Raw genomic sequence first — 15,421 nt, 5'->3', positions numbered from 1 at the left:
GGATGAACTGCACCAACAAAAATGCAGAAATGGAGTTGTCAACAATTTTTTATTTCTTTTCACCAGTTGATTGCTTTCCGCTAATCCCCCTTTCCGATATATGTTGGAGAAAAATTATTAGACCGCATGAGCTTGCAGATCACCCAGCTGCATCGTCGGACTATCGCTTTCTTTGTAGGGAATCTCGAATAAAGTAAACTGAAAACTGGAAACTGGAAATGACACATGGCAAATAACAAAAAAAAACCTGGATACCAAGCTTACAAATTGTAAAATACAAGCTGAGTACAAATATATTGCATTACAATATGGAAAAGTATAAAATATTTAAACTTTAAAGCGCAGCCATGGCCAGCGCCATGCAACCCAGCACAATGGAACCGGTCCATGAGCTCCATGCACGCGCACCAGCACCATTTCCAGAGCTACTCCCCTCCTTGGATTCAATGCTGTTATTCTTGCCGTGCCCCTGCTGGTATGTTTCCGACATGCTCTCGAGCTCCTTGCCATCCCACGTGTACGTTCCAACATCGTTGAGTTTACTCATGAGTGAAGACAAGTACTCCTCATTGTACTCTTTGGGGATGGTGGCGCCATATATCGATTCCATTACTACATAGGCGCCATAGTTTTGCTCCTTGGAATACTCATCCAGTTGTCCCTGAAGCTGGCTGTGAACGTTGCTCCAGTTGTTACTGACGGCCTCGTAGTACGCCGACGTGTCTTCGATGGATGTCGTTGGGATGTATAGCACGCATGATACAGCTTGTACAAGTGCCATTGCAGCCAAGGCGACTTTAGAAAGCGAGCTGCGGTATGCCGTCATTATTTTTTCTTTGTGAGGTAAAAGGCCAAACGTGATGTGATGTGATGTGATGTGATGTGGGAGTGTGGCTTGTCCTGTTGACAGTAACAAAGTATTGGAAATTACAAAACAATAAGCGCGGCAGAGCTAATTGAATATAACGAGATGGGTGGGAAAAAGTATTATTATTAATGCAGCCTGGAAGAATGAAATGAAAAAGTAGGGAGACAAGAAGTGTTGTTTGACTTGATAGGTTTGCCAACAAACAAACATTCACAATTTTTTGGCATTGTTTCGAACGCAGTAGCAAAATAGATAAAAATGAAAGCACTAAAAAGGGGAGCAAAAAGCTTTGCCAAGCAGGTATATGAGACGAGCTCAAAAGACACTACACTATGTTAGCAAGAATTTAACGTACATAGCTCACATCCTTTTTGCTTTTGTCATTTTACACTTTTCGCTTAATATAAAGACATTTGAAAAGCAGGCTTATAAAAATAAATATGCATATGCTCATGTTAGTTGGCATGCTAATCGGGTATTGAAAGCGATCAAATTAAAAATCAATACTCGATGCCGGTGCTCACAAAACATAGGAGTAACAATGGGTGAGCGCCAGTCAAAGATACCGTCAATTTGGCAAAGGCAACGAGACAGCATGGAAGCTAGTTAATCTGTTCATGATGTTTTTTTGCCGCATTCACATTGTCATTTTTGTTTTATCAGACGGCCAAACAACATACCCGTTGTATTTCAGATAATTCCGGCCAATATCTTTCACTTTGGATACGCAGTGCGACGGACAAACAGGAATTAGCCGCTGAGGTAATTAAAAGGGAAAAATGATACAGCCGTGTATTGACACACATCAGCGGATTTAAAAACGGCATTATCAGTCAAGCGACATGCTGCACGTTTCTCTTTTTTGAAATGAAAAAGGGGATGATTAAAACATAATCATGTGAACAGCAGCATCTCCGACCAGAATACGGCCATTTCAGTCTCCTTACCCCCACTTTTTTGCGTTACTGTCTTTTATTCTGTGTAATGGAAAAAGATAAAAAATCCCCAGGTCACTTGATTATAAAAAATATTCTGTAACCGAATAAGGATAGAATGATGTGGAAGAGATGCCGGTGACCGAAATGAGATATCACATCTCTTTGCTCTGCTTCCTCGTATATATGTGCGTAAAAACAGTTTGGCAAGTATAAAAAGAAAGCGATATGTACCGATAGAAAACTATCAACCAATTTTTATTCAACTTTTGAACATAAACATAAACACACATACACATTACTTTCTTTAATTTTAAAACGCAACATTTTTATTTGATAATATCTTATCCACATCAATTTCGCATCGACTACGGGGGCCAATTACAAAGCACACACTATTTTATTTTTCTCGCTTAATAATGAGCACAGCATCAGAAACCATTTCCCTCGCAACCTCGCTGCCGGTGCAAACGACACAAATTGCTGGGACAGAAGGCCACCAGCGATTTCAGGAAACAAACCCTCCACATGCATCCATCCTGGGCTTGGCAGTTGTAGGCAAGTAAACACCATTTTCTCCAGTTGATTTATTTGCTCTTTCTCTTTCTCACGCATAGTATCATCCCACGCATCATGCTAATCAATCAATCAATTCACCAATCCGTTTTCTTTCTTTCTTTCTTTAATACAAATTAATTATGTAGCCACCGTTGTTTTCATAGCGATTTTTGCTATATTTATTGTCCGAAGACGCGACAAACTCACACGCAATGCAAGCATTGACGCCTCCATGGCGCAAATAGCAGATATTGAGCAGCAAAGAGGCACAGCAGCCGCACTTGGCCATACAAACCTTGGCATGCATCACCAGCGGATGCTGCGCAAAAGTCCGCTCATAAATGTATTAAATAAACCCGAGCTACGCATGCTTCCAAAAATGTCGTTCAGCGAGTACTCTGCAAAAAACACAGTGAGCATATCGACCGATTGCTGTGTCATATGCTTAGAGCCATTTTCGGCGGACAACGAGGTGCGCAAGCTGGCTTGTAAGCATATTTTCCACGCCGGGTGTATCGACAAATGGCTTCTCCGGCGGTCATGCCGCTGCCCGCTGTGTAATGCGGATACTCGCGGGCTCTTGGGCTTGCCGCAGCTGCCAAGCTCGGTCAAGCTGGACATTATTTGAGTCCCACCACCAATGCCTAACGCCCTTGTAAATATATAAATATAAATAGCTGTATTTTAAGTATTTAGAGCCTGGGCTTGGTGGCAAGCGCCGCATCAAGCATGCGGGCGGCAACACTGGCGTAACCCCAGCTGGTCTGGAACCCGTAGCTAGATTGGCCATAGTTATGCACAACAGTGATCTCGCCCATCTTCTGCACCTCGAGTCTCGGTCCACCGACCCTCGATGGTCTAAAGCCAACATTGACTTTGATAATCTTCTCCCTCAGCATATCCACATCGGCCTGCGACACAGTGTTCACGAAGCTGCTTCCAGCAATGCGGCTGTCCAGCAGCTGCGGACACATGGCCAGGCACGTCCTGAGGACCTCGTCGGTCGTCCGAATGGTCTCCTCCCGGCTGCTGTTGTTCTTTTCAAACACGCCACCGATGATGACTGTGCCGTCAGCGCGCGGAATAACATAAGTGGCCTTGTCGCTGCTGGCGCCGGGCGCCATGGCAGTCAGCTCGACGTGCGGCGCCTGGACCAGAATGGTCTGTCCGCGGGTCGGGTACATGGCAGCGTCCATGACTCCGCCCAGCGTGCGGCTGCCCATGGCCGAGCAGTTAACTATAACCGCGCAATGGCCCTCGACGTGCCTCACCGCGTCAGCAATGTGCTTGAGCTCAGCGCGCTTGATGACCCCGCCCAGCTTGCGCAGCTCAGCGGCTAGCCACGGGAGGTATTGCAACACATTGACCACCAGCGAGTCGTAAGCATACCCAAAGGCAGCGTTTGGTGGCCACAGCGCGCTGTTGATTTCGCGGAGATTCTGCACGTAGCTGAGGAACGACGGCGTTGTTTTCGCTTCCGCTTTGTCTGCGCCAAAATCCGCCATTGGCAGGATTGTCACGCCGGCCTGGGGGGTGATCCGCGCAATATCGCGCATCCTAAAGTACGTCTCTTCTTCGGCGGCGCGTACCTGCTGCTCGTGGTCCAGAGAGTAGGGTCGCCAGTTGGCGCCGGCAAATGGCGACGTCCAGTCCTGCGAGATGCCGTGCGGGCCGTGCAGGTCGTCGGGCGTTTCTCTGCCAACCACAGTCACAGCGTATTTCTGCGAGCGCTGCAGAATGAGCGCCGTGGTCAGTCCGATGACGCCGCAGCCGACGACAACGACCGGCGTTTTTCTGGGGTTTGGCGGAGACATTTCTATTAATAAAACCTATGCTTGAAGAAAAATAAAGAGATTATGATATTGGAAGCGGAATTGTTTCTTTTTGTGCGTCGATATCGCTCGCAAAACATTTATCATTTTTTGCTAACAGGTGATTATCACTGGTGCCTATTTTCTTCTTGAGATAAGGCCGGGTGTAAATCCGGTTGGTGTATTGTCCCGCCCCCGCCCCCGCTCCCGCATCCTTTTGTTTGGCAGTCTGCGGCATCGATCAGATCAATATTCAAAAAATAATCAGCCGCTCATATTTTTATTCATATTTCCATTGTATTCCCGATATATCGCGGATATGAGTGTTTTTGAGCGATATAATTTAAAAAAGAAAACCGATACAAAACGAAGCAAAAAAACTAGTTTAAAGAAAAATAAATTATAACGAAAAAAGCATATTTCACTACTGTTGCGCAAAACAAAAGCTAGAACAATGCGGCGAAAACCTCAACAGCAATAGCTACCGCAGTGACCGGCAAGACCAAGCTGCTCAGGTGGCTGCCACCCGCTGCACCCGAGGTCTCCGTCGAAGACTTGGTCTTTCCGTCGCTCGAGTTATCCGTGGCGCTAGCCGTCTTGCTCGTCCCGGTCTCGGAGTCAACAGTTGTGGTCGAAGTGTCATTTTGGTCCTTGCTCTCGGATGATTCTGTGCCCGATGTCGCACCAGCAGTGTCCTTGGAAGAAGTAGCATCGGTAGTAGTGGTGGTGCTTTCTTCCCCGGTCTTGCTCTCGGAATTCGCAGTCGTGGTGGTCTCTGCGGTACCTGTTTCCTTGTCAGACGCTACTGTGGTCGGAGTTTCGGCAGTGGCGCCCTCACCCTCGGTTGTGTCAACGGTAGTTGCCATCTCGGTCGCTGATCCACCCTCCCCGGTGGCGGCGCCCTCCCCGGTGGCGGCGCCCTCCTGGGTCTGGGCGCTGGAGGTCACAAGAACGGGCGGAATGAGGGCGTTGGTTGAAGTGGGCTGAGCTCTCGTGGAAGTGATAGTCATTAGGACTGTCGTGGGAATAGTCACTACCACTTGGGCGAGCGCAGCAGGAGCGTTGATGGCAAGCAGACCGAGTACAGCGACAGACATTCTTGAAGAAATCATGGCTAGGAAAAGAAACAATCAAGGTATGAGAGAAAACAAAAATGAATGTGACAAAAATGAGTGTGGATTACTCGTTTAAAGACAAAAAATATTTAAATGCTTTAAAAATAATGACAAAGAACAAGCATATATTTTCAAAAGGAAAGAATCAAAAGCTTGAGAGCCCTTAAGGAGCGAGATGTTAACCTTATATACTTGGGCTTTCTCTTTCTTTTTTTTGAAAATAGGAATAGCGTGCGATCCAAAACAAAATGAATAAAGACTACGATATCTTTTTTGTTTGTCGTACATGGAATTTTTCTTACAATTACTTGTGCTATCTTCCACTCTCTCCCCTCCACACATGCATGACCATTCTAAATCCGCCTTCTTGGCAAAACAAACAAACAAATATGATTGGATCCCCCAACTGCGGACCAACACAAAACGTCATGAGCCAGTCACAATTTTATGTATAAGTGACGCAAATATTTAGCACGCTTTGCGACATTATATTTTCACACTGCGGTCAGCAAAACATGCAAGTGTGTAAAATTTTTTGATTTTTGTGATTTAAGTGTTTGAGCCATACAAATAAAAAAGGGCGAGACAAAGCCGATCTGATCTCAAACTTAAAATTGCACTGCATTTCTTATACAAATTTGTGCCAAACTTAAAATGCTTCAGTAGCTCACCCATTTGGTTCTATCGGTATCTTCCTTGAAAAGCTTTTGCTAAAAAAATTATTTGCAGCAATGCTTAAAACCCAGAGATAATTGACAAAAAATTTTGTCAGTCGGCAATGTTTGGTCGAAAAAATGCAATGGCAACAAGCATTGTACAACAACGATTATCATGAATACATTTTTTTGAACCCATCCCTGTGAGTTAAAGTGTACTTTTTTAAATTATTTTAAATTTGTTGGTGTAGTGGTGGTGGGGGGGTCAGAAGGGAGTAACCGGACGCATTTATCGTAACAAGACCTTTGAGCTGCGCCCTTTCCAGGATCATAAGCCGAGCCCTCAAACACTTAAAAAAGCGAACGAGGACTCACTGCCAATCTGGTCTTCTCCGTTTCATCATGTGCGAGTTAAAAACTCGGTGAGATCTGTAAGGGTTTCTCAGCTTATAGTTTGCCGCGTGCGTTTTGGTACTTGTATTTTTGGCGCACGGTGTTTGCATCATCGGGGTGTATGGGCTTGTGGCCATGTGATTTTCCACTTTTTTTTGTTGAGTAGAGATAAATAAAACCTGATTCTGTAAAATTCTGAGATGGAAAAAAATTTTCTTTTGCTAAAAAAATTTTCTTTCCCTTTTTTTTTGCAATCTCAATTATCGCCACGTATATATAATGTTTTTTTTAACGGTCGCGGCTCGCTTCTTTGTTTCTTCGTTTGATTTATATTTTTTTTCGCCTTACGCTTGAGACCATTATTGGTTGTCTCGCGCTCACATTATTTTATATTTTACTGTCAATTCAGCATACCTCACAATACATAAATATTTATTATTACTTTGTACTTTATAACGACAACAGCATTTTTCATTTTTCATTCATTCATTCAAGATTCGTAAGTATTCATTAAATTTGGGTTTTTTTGGAAAATAAAATAAAATCATTTAGCTTGGAAGAGGGGGAATATGATGATAATTAGCTCTTTTTGAGCTTCTTTATACTTGTTAGCTGGAAACAACGTACTATTCCTCGTCTTGAGGTGGTGCTTCAGCAATGCTTGCTTTTTTATGTCATAGTTACACTGATTCCCCCTTTTATTTTCTATTCTCAGCTTGTTTATGTTGTCTATTTGTTGCGACAGGTTTAGAAAGTACTGTTTGCTAAAAAGCTCTTGTTCTTCTGATTTTTGAACTCGTAGATATTAAGCAGTCAGCGATAGGCACAAGACGAGTGGGAGGTGTTGCGACCAAAAGAGTTACCATCGCTTTTTTTGTTATCGATATTTTCTCCTCTTCCAGGAAGAAAGGATGCACTCTCATGGGGTCACAAGATTCAGACATTTTTTTTAGTTTTTTTTAATTGGTTATCATAAATAGTAATTATACCATTTTTTATTCATTAATGTCTATTTTTCAAGTGGCGGATCTGCTTATATGAGAGAGGCTTTTAATATTGTTTTTGTTTTATTTTTGTTTGTTTGCTCCATTATCCTTACTTTGTTCTGTACTCACAAATATTGCTGCTGTTGAAATATAAAAGAAAACACCCTTTCACCCTCCATCGTTTATCGTTTATCGTTTATTACCAAAATAAGATCATTTAGTCTCTTCACGTTGATATAATCTTTATTCATTTAAAAAGCAATATATAAAAAAATGAGTTCCTTCACCAGAGACACGCAGACGCCCGGAAAATTTCTCTTCAAAATGCCGCACCCACCCGAGTTCACCTCGGCGAGCACCGCGCGGCGACACATCAAGCAACGCCTAATCGCCGCCTTCCGACTCTTCGCCAAACTGCACCTAGACGAGGGCATCGCCGGGCACCTCACCTGCCGGGACCCGCAATACCCGGATCTTTTCTGGGTCAATCCTTTCGGCAAAAGCTTCTCATGCATCACCGCGGCTGACCTAATTCTCGTCAACCACCAGGGGAATATAATCAAGGGCGGTGGTGGCGGGGCGTTAAATGCAGCGGCGTTTGTGATCCATTCTAAAATCCACGCCGTGCGCGCTGACGTTCAGGCCGCATGCCACAGCCACTCGCTCCACGGCAAGGCGTTTTCCGCCCTGGGCCAGCCGCTGAAAATGATTACGCAGGATGCCTGCATGTTCTTTGGCGACGCACACGCGGTGTTTCCTGGGTTCCACGGGGTGGTCGCGGATGAGGAGGAGGGGGAGAAGATGGCTGAGTGTTTGGGCCCACAGGGGAAAGCCTTGGTTATGCAGAACCACGGGCTGCTGACGGTTGGCGGGTCAGTGGACGAGGCGGCATTTTGGTTTATTGCGCTGGACCGGTGCTGCCACGCGCAACTGCTGGCAATGGCAACTGGCTGTGAGCTGCAGGAGATCCCTGCGGAAGTTGCCCAGGAAACCAGCCGCACGGTGGGGTCAGCGAATTCCGGGTGGTTCAATTTCCAACCGTACTTTGAGATGATCACCAGGGAGCAGCCAGACATTCTTGGCGTTGACGAGGAGGGAGAAGAAGAGTTGGTGGTGGATTAAATGGATTAAATGGGCGGCTGTGGTGGTGGGAGTGGTGGGAGTGGCTGGTAGACTTTTTCGAGCTCTTTTTTGCACCATTTGGTGTGCGCGTGCGCCATGCAGAAGTTGTAACAGGGCGCGATGTATGGTTCGCGGGAGCAGCGCCGTTTGATGGCAGCGTTGTTGCCGGATACACTTATGATGAGAGAGGAAAAGAGAAGGAAAAGGAGGCTTTGTTGAGTGAATTGTTTGAATAACATTTGTTTTTTTCTTCTTCTGTGTACAAAAAAAAGTATTGTTGTTTTAGGAATAAGGGTTAAAAAGACAAATTACATATTGAGTTTATTAAAGCCCGAATAAATAAAGAAGAAAGAAGGTTAGCGGTAACGTAATATGCAAATGAAATGGGGGGATAAATGCGGTAACTTTATGTCCGGCTTATTATATTTCTTGTTTCTGCAAATAAAGCAAAAAAGCAGTTTATTAATTCCCGAATATATGCGCACTACAAACCACAAAACAGTAGCAAGAAAAAAAGAAAGAAAAACTCTGGGAATACTCATCGATTAATCCCAATCCCATGTAAAAACAGTTTCATTTATTTAATCTTGCTCAGTAATCCAAAACAAAATCGCATTAACAAGGCCGCCAAGCATATGCAGCGCCTGGACAACAGCTAGCCATCCAAGTGCCTGGCTGCCCCTGACGCCCTTGGTGGCATGGGCCAAATACGGCCATGCCCTGCTCATATTCCCCTCGGACCACTTCCCAGGCAACTCGCCAAAGCTCACCATCTCCCTCTTGCCCAGCACCAGCCCACCGGTGTGATTATCGAGCTCTGGCGCCTGGAATGCCTGGTAGTAGATGTACGTAGACATAATATAATAAACAATGGATGGCAGCCAGAGGATAATGTAGGCGAGCGGGTAGACGTAAAGCCGGGAAACACTGGGGAACAGAGCCGGGTTGGGTGCAGACGAGGAGGTGCTAGTGGGGGATCTGTCAGAGCGGTACTTTTCGACAGTTTCCGCCCAGTACCCTTCGCCTTCGGCAGCCTGCACTGCAGAGGGCTGGTGGCGGTGGATGCTGACGCGGTGGATGGCCGGCGTCGGCACCTCGAGCGTCGCCGAGCCGAACATCTCCTGGATCTTGTCCGACAAGTAATGGTGGTGGTTGGGGGCGCCTGCCCGCGCAAGGTGGTGGGTTTTGGGCTGGAGAATGCGCGGCACTTGGTCGCGTGGATCAGTCGGACACAAAGTAAGATTGTTCTGCTGGTGATGTTTGGAGTTGTAGTCTGCGCTGGGGAACACGCCGGGAGACTCCATGACGGTTGATCCGGGGTAGATCGGCGAATCAACCTGCGGGCTGCGAGCGGAAAAGCCCATTTCGTCGGCAGTCTGCACTGGCGCAGTGTGCGACCGGCGCAGAGCATACGGACGGGGCACCGACGGTCTACCGGGCCCCTGCTGCTCATGCTGGTGGTGGTTGTGGTTGTGGAGTAGGAGGTGGGAGAGTGCAGAGTACCAGTGGCGCAGACCGCGCTCGCCACCAGCCGCTGTTGTGGTGGACTCCTTGCGCGACCGGCACAATGAAGGACCTGAAGATGAGCAAAAGTTGCACGTAGAGGCTGCCGGATGGCCTCTGCTTGTGGCTGGTTTGCTGCCGATCGAATCAAAGATGCTCGGCGGGATGGTTGGGCTGGGAATGTCCGTGTGGATGTGCCGCGTGAAAGTGCTGCCTAGCGACCGCTTGAACTGCTCATATGTGCGCGAGAACCCGCCGCCACCAGTGCTTCTGCTGCTCATTTGGCGGATACCTGCCTCCTCCTCATGCTGCTGCCGCGCGGTGCTGCTGTCCTCGGGATGCCTCGAAACAACGGATCTCGCCCACCGATGCATGTTGAACATTGACTGGCTGAATAGCCCCCTTTGGTCATTCTTATCACCAGCAACTCTTGACGCGCCGGCACTATCAATGCACTCGCCCCTTCCCCGATCCTTCTCGCCAGGCGAGCCGAGCGGCCACGAGATCTTTAGCTTTGGGCGCCCATTGCGCCTGTTGCTTAAAGTGCGGGCCAATTTTACATAGGCGCATATGAGGCCCAGGATGGTGAGTGTGCGCCAGCCGTCGGTGGCGAGCCAGCGGGCGTGAAGAGAGAAGCGCGGGATCCAGCAGTAGGCGAACTCGGACGAGCGGAAACGCCAGATGATCTGCGATGCCACTGTGGTGACTAGTGGGAGGAAGAGAATAAGACCAAATATCGGTGCAATGTTGGTTTGGATCCAGTGCCGGTGCCGCATCCATTGGTTGCTGTGGTGCACTGAAGCAAAGGCTGCGAGTGCGATGATGATTGTGGAGATCTCGACAGCCTACGGGAAAAAGAAGAAAAGAAATATGATGAGAAAAATGAGTTGATTTTTGCAGTAATTAAAATTTTTACAAATTTCAACTCTTGTTTGTCCATATTATTATTATTATTACTCTTTCTTACCTGCTGTGACCAGAACTCGACCATCCCACTTATTGTGCACCCGGCCTTTGATGCCAATTGGCCAAAGACCAGGTAAAATCCAGCGGACACCAATGCAGTCAATGCCATTATGAGGTTGGTAACAGCGAGGATGCAAATAAGGTAATGGCGGGTGTGCCAGTAGGAGAACAGATCCTGGTATTTGAGCTTGTAAAGCTTGTAGAGGATGAATGAGCAGCCAAGGAGGCTGAGGAAGCTGCCAAGGAGAATAAGAATGGTTGAGGCGATGCTGCTAGGAGCGGTGTCGAGGAGAGGGTGATAGCGCATGGTAGAGGAAATGTATTTGAGATTCTATGATATGATCGGAAATAAGAAGAGCGTTAGAATATATGAGTGTTATTGGGGCATTAAAAATAAGTAAATTAAGTTGGTTTGAATAAGGTTGACTAAAAGTTATTTATGTTTATTTATTTGGTTGCCTTACGTTGCGTGGGAGGGGGTGGAATCGGACCGGTAGGTATTTATATATTTCATTTCCAAACAATTTTTTTTAGATTTTTAGCATATTCCAGCGATTACGAATTTTTTATTTGTTTTTTTTACTGCACCATGAGGAGAAAAGCCGCAAAGTGGTATAGAAAAGACGTAAAGAAATTGAAAATGTAAACAAACATTTGGACAGTTTCATTCTACCAAGAAAAAGCAATGGTTACTGTATTTTACATACTGCCTTTTAAATAAAAGTAACTATATGCGGGGAGGGAGAACAAGAAAAAGAAGAAATAAAGAGATGACGAAATATACTGTGGTTCGGATCAGATCAGCCACAAGACCGGGCTGGTAATCGGATCAAGCGGATCATTTCGTGTTTTTTTCCGTCTGCTGGCTTCCAAGTTGTTCTTTTTATGTATGCGCCTACTAACATTTACGCAAAGTACTGATATTTTTCTTGGACTTGTTTTTTAGCAAGTTAAATTTAACCTCTTTTATTTTAATTTTCCACTCACACACACACCCTTTTTTATTCCAATCTAATTTTAAAAAGATGGCTCTCCGCGTTCCCCAGTCAAACGGCCCCCAGCTCTTCAAGGAGGGGTATAAGAACCTGCAAGGTCTCGAGGAAGTCATATTCCGCAACATCCAGGCGACCAAGGAGATGAGCGAAATCACGCGCACATCGTTCGGGCCCAACGGGCGCAACAAGATGGTGGTCAACCACCTGGAGAAGCTGTTTGTGACGAACGACGCGGCGACAATCATCCGCGAGCTCGAGGTGGTACACCCAGCGGCCAAGCTTCTGGTGATGGCCAGCCAGCAGCAGGAGGCGGAGGCCGGCGACGGCACAAACTACGTGATCATCTTCGCCAGCGAGCTGCTGCAGCGCGCCGAGTCGCTGCTGCGCATGGGGCTGCACCCGTCGGAGATCGCGCGTGGCTACGAGCTGGCGCTGAAGGAGGCGCTGCGCGCGCTGGAAGCGCTGGCGGCCGAGGAGGTGCGCGAGTGGACGGACCCGGCGCAGGTGCTCAAGGCCGTTCGGTCGGCGATTGCATCGAAGCAGTATGGGCAGGAGGACGTGCTCGGGAAGCTGGTGGCCGAGGCCGTGGTGGCGACGATGCCGCGCGGCGACGCTAGCCGGTTCAATGTCGACAACGTGCGCGTCGTCAAGGTGCTGGGCGGCTCGCTGGCACAGAGCCGCGTCGAGCACGGCATGGTGTTCCCGAGGGCGCCTGAGACGGCGGCGCAGCGCGCGCGGTTCGCCAAGGTGGCGGTGTTCGCCTGCCCGGTCGATGTTGGCCAGACCGAGACCAAGGGCACGGTGCTGCTGCACACGGCCGGCGAGATGCTGGACTACACGCGCGGCGAGGAGGCGCAGATGGCTGCGGCCGTCGCCGAGCTGCACGCGGCCGGCATCGCCGCTGTGGTGTGTGGGTCGGGCGTCGGCGACTTGGCCGTCCACTACTTCAACCGCTACGGCATTGTGGCGCTCAAGGTGCCGTCCAAGTTCGAGCTGCGGCGCGTATGCCGCGTGCTGGGCGCCAACCCGCTGGCGCGGCTGGGCGTGCCGACGCCCGAGGAGATGGGCTACTGCGACGAGATCCGCACGACCGAGATCGGCGGCGACCGCGTCACGGTTGTGCGCCAGTGGACGGCTGAGGAGCTGGCGGCCAGCGGGGTCGCTGCCGAGCGGCCGGCCTTTGCGGACCGCATCCAGCGGTCGCCGCTGGTCACTGTGGTGCTGCGCGGCGCCACGCTGAACGCACTGGACGACGCCGAGCGCGCGGTCGACGATGGCGTCAACGTTGTTAAGGCGCTGACCAAGGACCCACGGCTGGTGCCGGGCGGGTGCGCAGCCGAGATGGAGCTGGCGCGGCTGGTGCAGGATGCGGCCGACCGCACGGCCGGCATCAACCAGCACGCGATGAAGGCCTTTGCACAGGCGCTCGAGGTGTTTGCGCGCACCATGGGCGACAATGCCGGCGTCGACAGCACGGCGCTGGTGGCCAAGCTGATTGCCGCGCACCACGCCAAGGCGAAGACCACGGTGGCCGGCGCGCTGGTCGGCCCCAGCATCGGCGTCGACGTCGACTGCGACCACGAGCCGCGGCTGGTCGACGCCCTGGCGCAGGGCATCCTGGACCCGCTGGCCGTCAAGTCGTGGGGCCTGACGTACGCCACGCAGGCCGCGCTGACTGTTCTGCAGGTCGACCAGATCGTCATGGCGAAGACCGCCGGCGGGCCCAAGCTGCCCAAGCAGCAGCAGGGCAACTGGGACGAGGACGACTAAAGGGCAAAACATCGCTTCTTTGTGGGGAGTGAAAAAAACCAAAATATAAATTGAATTTGCTTTTCGAATTTCTTTCTTTTCTTTCTCTTCAATTCAATTCGCATTTACACCCTTTTAATTTGACCAATCCCGCCCCAAAATCCATGGCAGCTATCTCTTTTGGCGCGCTGCTCGCGTGGCTGGCTACGCCGCACTTCACCGTTGCGCTCACGCACTCGCTTCTCTTCAGCGCACTCTACGTCGGCAGCATCTACCTCCTCACAGCGCTACGCGCATCCTCTTTGTCAAACAACGCCGCGCCCGCCGTGTCGATCCACGACCGAGACCACCCGCAAGTAATCAAGCAGCGGACACTCGGGGCGCTGCTCGCCACAATGCTGTGCCTGGGGATAGCCGGGGTGCAGCTGCGTGCATGGCAGGTGGACGCTGTTAGGAGTATGGGGCTTGGGTATGCGCAGGTTGCAGGGTCGGTTGTTGTGGCCATGGTTCTCTGTTGCGTGATCTACCTCGGCCCGCTAATGCTGGACTATCTGGATGCTGCAGCGCAGGGCCGCGGCGCGATTTCGTGGAAGCGGCTCTGGGCGCTGGTCTCACGCGACCTTTGGTCCAGCCCACAGTTGCTGCGCAACTACGTCGTGGGCCCCGTAACCGAGGAGCTGGTCTTCCGCACCTGCGTCGTCTCTCTATGGGCCGTGTCTCCCGGTGTGTCGACGAATAAAACAGTGTTTTTGTCGCCGCTGGTTTTTGGGATCGCCCACGTGCACCATGCCTGGGCGCACCGCCAGTCCAGCGGTGTGTGGCTGCGGACCTTGTTCCAGATCGCTTATACGACGGTGTTTGGGTGGTTTGCCGCCAGCTTGTTTATTAAAACAGGGAGTGTTGCTGGTCCTGTGTGCGCTCATGTATTTTGCAACATCATGGGGGTGCCGGATCTTGGGAGAATCGGGGAGTATATGGGCTGGAGGAGGGTTGCTGTGTGGGCTGTGTTTCTGTGTGGACTGCTTGGCTTCATTGCTTTGTATGAGCCGATGACAAGAAAGGGCGTTTTCGTTTAATAAAACAATAGATATTTATTTGGAATATATTGCATGTGTGATGGGGAAATTGGTATTATTGCTTTTTCTTACTTAGCGGCGGGGCGATCTGTTGCTTTCGCGGGGACGGTACGGTGGCGGCTGTTGCACTCTGGCATCGTAATCCGGCGGCAACGCGCCTTCATCGAAAATAAACGATGGCAAGGTTTGGGAGGATAGTGTGCTGGATTGGATGTGCTCAGCTGGCCCCTGGGCATTATTACTCAAAGCACCCTCAGCCTGTACCGCCGCAACCTGCACTTCATCATTACCCGCGGCCAATCTTTGAGTTCTCGGCGTTAACAACGACCTTGCACCCGATATCAACCCACTCAATCCTAACCCAGTACTGCGTTTGGGGGCGGTGGCGCAAGCGGGAGATAAGCAATCCATCGACCAATTGCTCCCCTCCCCACCAACATTAATATCATCAAAACCAATGTCTAAATTTCGAAGCTCCGCCGCTGCTTCCTCTGACATATATACAGCCATACTTATAGAAACTGGATCATTATATGTGGCTGTGATTGAAGATTGCTCTTCAGGTGGCTGGCCACTACTATTGCTTACAGGCGGAGGTGAAAACTCACTGGGGGTTCCGCTAGGAATAAGCCATTCTTCCTCATTTGATCTGGGATTTGCGTGTGTCGCGATAGATAAATTAGATGGG

The 15,421-nt window shown here is 49.4% G+C and overlaps 9 protein-coding genes across 9 annotated transcripts; 4 read left to right on the top strand and 5 right to left on the bottom strand.

The window, feature by feature from the left end:
- Positions 1-280: 280 nt before the first annotated feature.
- Positions 281-1,195, bottom strand: BX661DRAFT_180763 (uncharacterized protein). Its single transcript, XM_051535538.1, has one exon. The coding sequence runs from the start codon at positions 824-826 to the stop codon at positions 335-337; it is 492 nt and encodes a 163-aa protein (XP_051392378.1). The 5' UTR covers positions 827-1,195; the 3' UTR covers positions 281-334.
- On the bottom strand, positions 1,196-1,889 carry BX661DRAFT_180761 (uncharacterized protein). The gene has a single exon (XM_051535537.1). The coding sequence runs from the start codon at positions 1,693-1,695 to the stop codon at positions 1,528-1,530; it is 168 nt and encodes a 55-aa protein (XP_051392377.1). The 5' UTR covers positions 1,696-1,889; the 3' UTR covers positions 1,196-1,527.
- A 70-nt stretch (positions 1,890-1,959) lies between these two features.
- On the top strand, positions 1,960-3,104 carry BX661DRAFT_95351 (uncharacterized protein). The gene is made up of 2 exons (XM_051539611.1): positions 1,960-2,361; positions 2,526-3,104. Exons 1-2 carry the CDS (start codon positions 2,223-2,225, stop codon positions 2,987-2,989), a joined length of 603 nt encoding a protein of 200 aa, XP_051392376.1. The 5' UTR covers positions 1,960-2,222; the 3' UTR covers positions 2,990-3,104.
- On the bottom strand, positions 3,054-4,220 carry BX661DRAFT_162069 (FAD dependent oxidoreductase; the record flags this gene model as incomplete). Its single annotated transcript, XM_051533315.1, has 2 exons — positions 3,291-4,220; positions 3,054-3,245 (listed from the first exon to the last, which is right to left on the bottom strand). Exons 1-2 carry the CDS (start codon positions 4,173-4,175, stop codon positions 3,054-3,056), a joined length of 1,077 nt encoding a protein of 358 aa, XP_051392375.1. The 5' UTR covers positions 4,176-4,220.
- A 336-nt stretch (positions 4,221-4,556) lies between these two features.
- BX661DRAFT_95317 (uncharacterized protein) lies at positions 4,557-6,188 on the bottom strand. The gene is made up of 3 exons (XM_051539610.1): positions 5,959-6,188; positions 5,590-5,640; positions 4,557-5,286 (listed from the first exon to the last, which is right to left on the bottom strand). The coding sequence occupies exons 1-3, from the start codon at positions 5,960-5,962 to the stop codon at positions 4,619-4,621; spliced, it is 723 nt and encodes a 240-aa protein (XP_051392374.1). The 5' UTR covers positions 5,963-6,188; the 3' UTR covers positions 4,557-4,618.
- A 1,227-nt stretch (positions 6,189-7,415) lies between these two features.
- BX661DRAFT_180752 (class II aldolase/adducin N-terminal) lies at positions 7,416-8,778 on the top strand. The gene has a single exon (XM_051535536.1). It carries the CDS (start codon positions 7,596-7,598, stop codon positions 8,442-8,444), a length of 849 nt encoding a protein of 282 aa, XP_051392373.1. The 5' UTR covers positions 7,416-7,595; the 3' UTR covers positions 8,445-8,778.
- A 226-nt stretch (positions 8,779-9,004) lies between these two features.
- Positions 9,005-11,361, bottom strand: BX661DRAFT_180751 (uncharacterized protein). The gene is made up of 2 exons (XM_051535535.1): positions 10,915-11,361; positions 9,005-10,792 (listed from the first exon to the last, which is right to left on the bottom strand). The coding sequence occupies exons 1-2, from the start codon at positions 11,218-11,220 to the stop codon at positions 9,026-9,028; spliced, it is 2,073 nt and encodes a 690-aa protein (XP_051392372.1). The 5' UTR covers positions 11,221-11,361; the 3' UTR covers positions 9,005-9,025.
- Positions 11,362-11,801: 440 nt separating this feature from the next.
- On the top strand, positions 11,802-13,776 carry BX661DRAFT_180750 (chaperonin Cpn60/TCP-1 family). Its single transcript, XM_051535534.1, has one exon. It carries the CDS (start codon positions 11,939-11,941, stop codon positions 13,676-13,678), a length of 1,740 nt encoding a protein of 579 aa, XP_051392371.1. The 5' UTR covers positions 11,802-11,938; the 3' UTR covers positions 13,679-13,776.
- A 45-nt stretch (positions 13,777-13,821) lies between these two features.
- On the top strand, positions 13,822-14,733 carry BX661DRAFT_197641 (uncharacterized protein; the record flags this gene model as incomplete). The annotated part of the gene is made up of 1 exon (XM_051538154.1): positions 13,822-14,733. One exon carries the CDS (start codon positions 13,822-13,824, stop codon positions 14,731-14,733), a length of 912 nt encoding a protein of 303 aa, XP_051392370.1.
- Between the last annotated feature and the right edge of the window lie 688 nt (positions 14,734-15,421).

This window comes from Kickxella alabastrina (genome assembly GCF_025024165.1).
Source record: "Kickxella alabastrina strain RSA 675 chromosome Unknown BX661scaffold_8, whole genome shotgun sequence".
In the NCBI taxonomy this organism is placed as follows: Eukaryota; Fungi; Kickxellomycota; class Kickxellomycetes; order Kickxellales; family Kickxellaceae; genus Kickxella; species Kickxella alabastrina.
Note: the sequence above shows the minus strand (reverse complement) of the source record. Positions and strands in the feature narration are given on the sequence as shown.